The sequence below is a fragment of the Juglans microcarpa x Juglans regia genome, chromosome 4D (genome assembly GCF_004785595.1).
Source record: "Juglans microcarpa x Juglans regia isolate MS1-56 chromosome 4D, Jm3101_v1.0, whole genome shotgun sequence".
NCBI lineage: Eukaryota > Viridiplantae > Streptophyta > Magnoliopsida > Fagales > Juglandaceae > Juglans > Juglans microcarpa x Juglans regia.
Window position 1 is genome coordinate 5,855,913 of NC_054600.1, and position 2,891 is coordinate 5,858,803.

At 40.0% G+C, this 2,891-nt stretch overlaps 1 protein-coding gene across 1 annotated transcript; it reads left to right on the top strand.

Moving 5' to 3' along the window:
* Positions 1–393: 393 nt before the first annotated feature.
* LOC121259016 (dof zinc finger protein DOF5.7-like) lies at positions 394–2,142 on the top strand. Its single transcript, XM_041160485.1, has one exon. It carries the CDS (start codon positions 737–739, stop codon positions 1,766–1,768), a length of 1,032 nt encoding a protein of 343 aa, XP_041016419.1. The 5' UTR covers positions 394–736; the 3' UTR covers positions 1,769–2,142.
* Positions 2,143–2,891: the final 749 nt, after the last annotated feature.

The window sequence follows — 2,891 nt, forward strand, 5'->3', positions numbered from 1 at the left end:
TTTTTAAATCCAAAAATAAAAATAATATTCTAACAATATTTTATTTAACTTTCATCTCATCTGAACATCTCAACCCACTACCCAAACTTCCCCACTACATGGTTTATATATACACACTCTTCTTTTCTTTTCTTTTTTCTAAAGCACTTAAACGTACAGTACTGCATAATTTAAGAATCTGTATATACTTTTGTATAAATTGAAGAGGGAATAAAAATGTAATCCACAATTCCTAGCCTATATATTCTAGTCCAGTTTTCTGCTTCCAGAACTACAGTAGATGTTATTTCATTATGATTCATCAATGACCAACGTCATAGATCCCATTATCATCATCCACGAAGAACTAGTACTATTTCTACCCTTTATTCAAAAAAAAAAAAAAAGTACTATTTCTGCCCATTAATCGTTTTCTTGTAGTTGTGGATCTATCATTCTGGCAGTTCAGTTTCAGATCATCTAGCCTCTCTCTCTCTCTCTCTCTCTCTCTCTCTCTCTCTCATGTACTAGCTAAGGGCTTTGCGCAACGTTCTGAACTGAAGTCTCTAACCCTCCTGTTATATATATATTATTTTCTGAAGTCCCAATCCCCTCTCTTTGATGAAGATCACAAGCACCCTCCATTTCTCATTCCCGTGCATGAAACTATTGAATGGTACCATTGCCTCAGCAAAAGGAAACTGAACAACCCGGCCGCAACACCAACATCTAATTTTACCCCACATCGCTCTCTCTGATGTCACCGGATAACATCCCGGCAAAGCCGGTGATTCAGAAAGATGACAGCCAAGGCTCAGGTAGCCGCAAAACTGCGTCCACAAGGCCAGCGGAGCAAGGCCTAAAGTGCCCACGATGCGACTCGCCTAACACCAAATTCTGCTACTACAACAATTACAGCCTCACGCAGCCAAGGCATTTCTGCAAGACTTGTAGAAGGTACTGGACAAATGGTGGGGCTTTGCGCAACGTTCCCATCGGCGGGGGTTGCCGGAAAAACAAGAAGGTAAAGTCATCTTCGAGGCTCTCCGGGGACTCCAAAGACACAGTGATCTCATCTTCAGAGATCGGTGGATTGAAATTCTTCCATGGTCTATCCCCGGCGATGGATTTTCAGCTTGGTGGGTTATCATACCCCAGACTTCACCCTCCAACAACAGGTATTTACAACCAGTTTTCCTCATTAGGAGACGTTTCGAGTACTTTCGCAGCTGCTTCTGGAGGTGTCACTGGTCCTTGTTTTACCCTTGATCCATCTGGAAGCTCTAATTCTCTGATGACTTTTAATTATCCTCTTTCATCGACAAGTGCTGGTGTTGGTGGTTTTAGTACTGCTGCAGTTCAGAACACGACCTCCATTAACATTCACAGCGGTCTTGCATCTTCTATCGAATCTCTGAGTACCATCAACCAAGACTTGCACTGGAAGCTCCAGCAGCAGAGGCTGGCCACGCTATTTGGTGGGGAAATTCAGAAAGATAACAGCGTTCCCTCCATTCCTCTTGAAACCCATACGCAGAAACCGCAACCCATTGTATTTCAGAATCTGGAGATTTCCAAAACAGAGGCTTGCGGTGTTGGAAATTCAAGAAAACAAGGTACAAGTGGGGATCAGATAGCGACAGAGTGGTTTTTTGGGAACTCTTATGGCCCAGTGACCACTACTCCGACCAACAGTGCCGTCAACGATGGTGGCAACGGTAACACGAGTAGCTGGAATGGAACTCAAGCGTGGAGTCATGACTTGCAACAATATAGTGCTTTGCCCTAGATGAAGAGCATCAGGAGGTAGACCTTAAAGCTTGTTGAAAATTGGGAAATATCATTTAGGTATAAGGTTGTTCATGTTCTTTTGTGAGTGCAGACCAACGCGTAAACTTTGGCTAAAAAGAGATTTTTTTTCCCTGTAATTCAAGTTTATATTTTATTATTTTACGTTAGGATGTTGATCAACAGTCTCAGTTCTTTGTTAGCTAATATTGATGCTGTCGATTGTAGTGCTTTCCACCTCTTTTGCATGTAAATGCTGGATCAAGCCGATTATGGCAGCAAATAAAAACTAGTTTTGGATGCATTGAAAAGCAATGCATGGTTGTCGGACTCTCTCTAAGCTTATACAAATTAAAATGTCTGTAGTTGAAATTTTATGTTTGATTTGAAAATAGTTCAGTACTTTTATTAACCTCAGTTTTTCAGGGATTTGATGCTCAATTTCTAGCACCAATATTGTATTGAAGACTTGATTATGCACATGCCTTCTTAAACAATCTCTTTGGGATCTGTTCAGTCTTGACTTTGGGACTGTTAATACATACTGCATACATAAATACATATATATATATATATATATATATATGTTTGATCTGTTTTATGTTCATTCGATATCTGGAACTCTCACCGTTTCTGTGTGTCTCTCTCTAATATGATATCCATTAACTGAGAGTCTCAGCCTGCTCAGCTAAAGAACAATATCGTAAATATATGAAGCAACACAGGATGATCAGCAGTGGCTGGGTAAGGCATTCGCTGCTCAGCCTCTTTTCCTAGCTAGGCCTGCAGTGTTAGAGCAACTGATCTGTCTTCCTTTTCTCTATCTGGGGCTCTCCATAATTATTAGGTGGTATTATGATCATGTGCATGCTTTGGTGGTGTCTGAAAAAGTGGTGGTTTGAAACTGTATTGAATGGAAGACTGTCAACATTTGAATGAATGAGAAAGAGGTGAGAGCTATGTGGCATCTAAAGCTTCATTTTTTATAACGAATAAGTTCTAAATGTACATGTCTTGTACAAAATTTTGAGTTCCACCAAGAAAAATTAAGTTTTTTTATACTTTTTCACAGTGAGGTCTATTTTTTTATAAAGTACTTGCACGAGACCAATGCATTTGGAAAT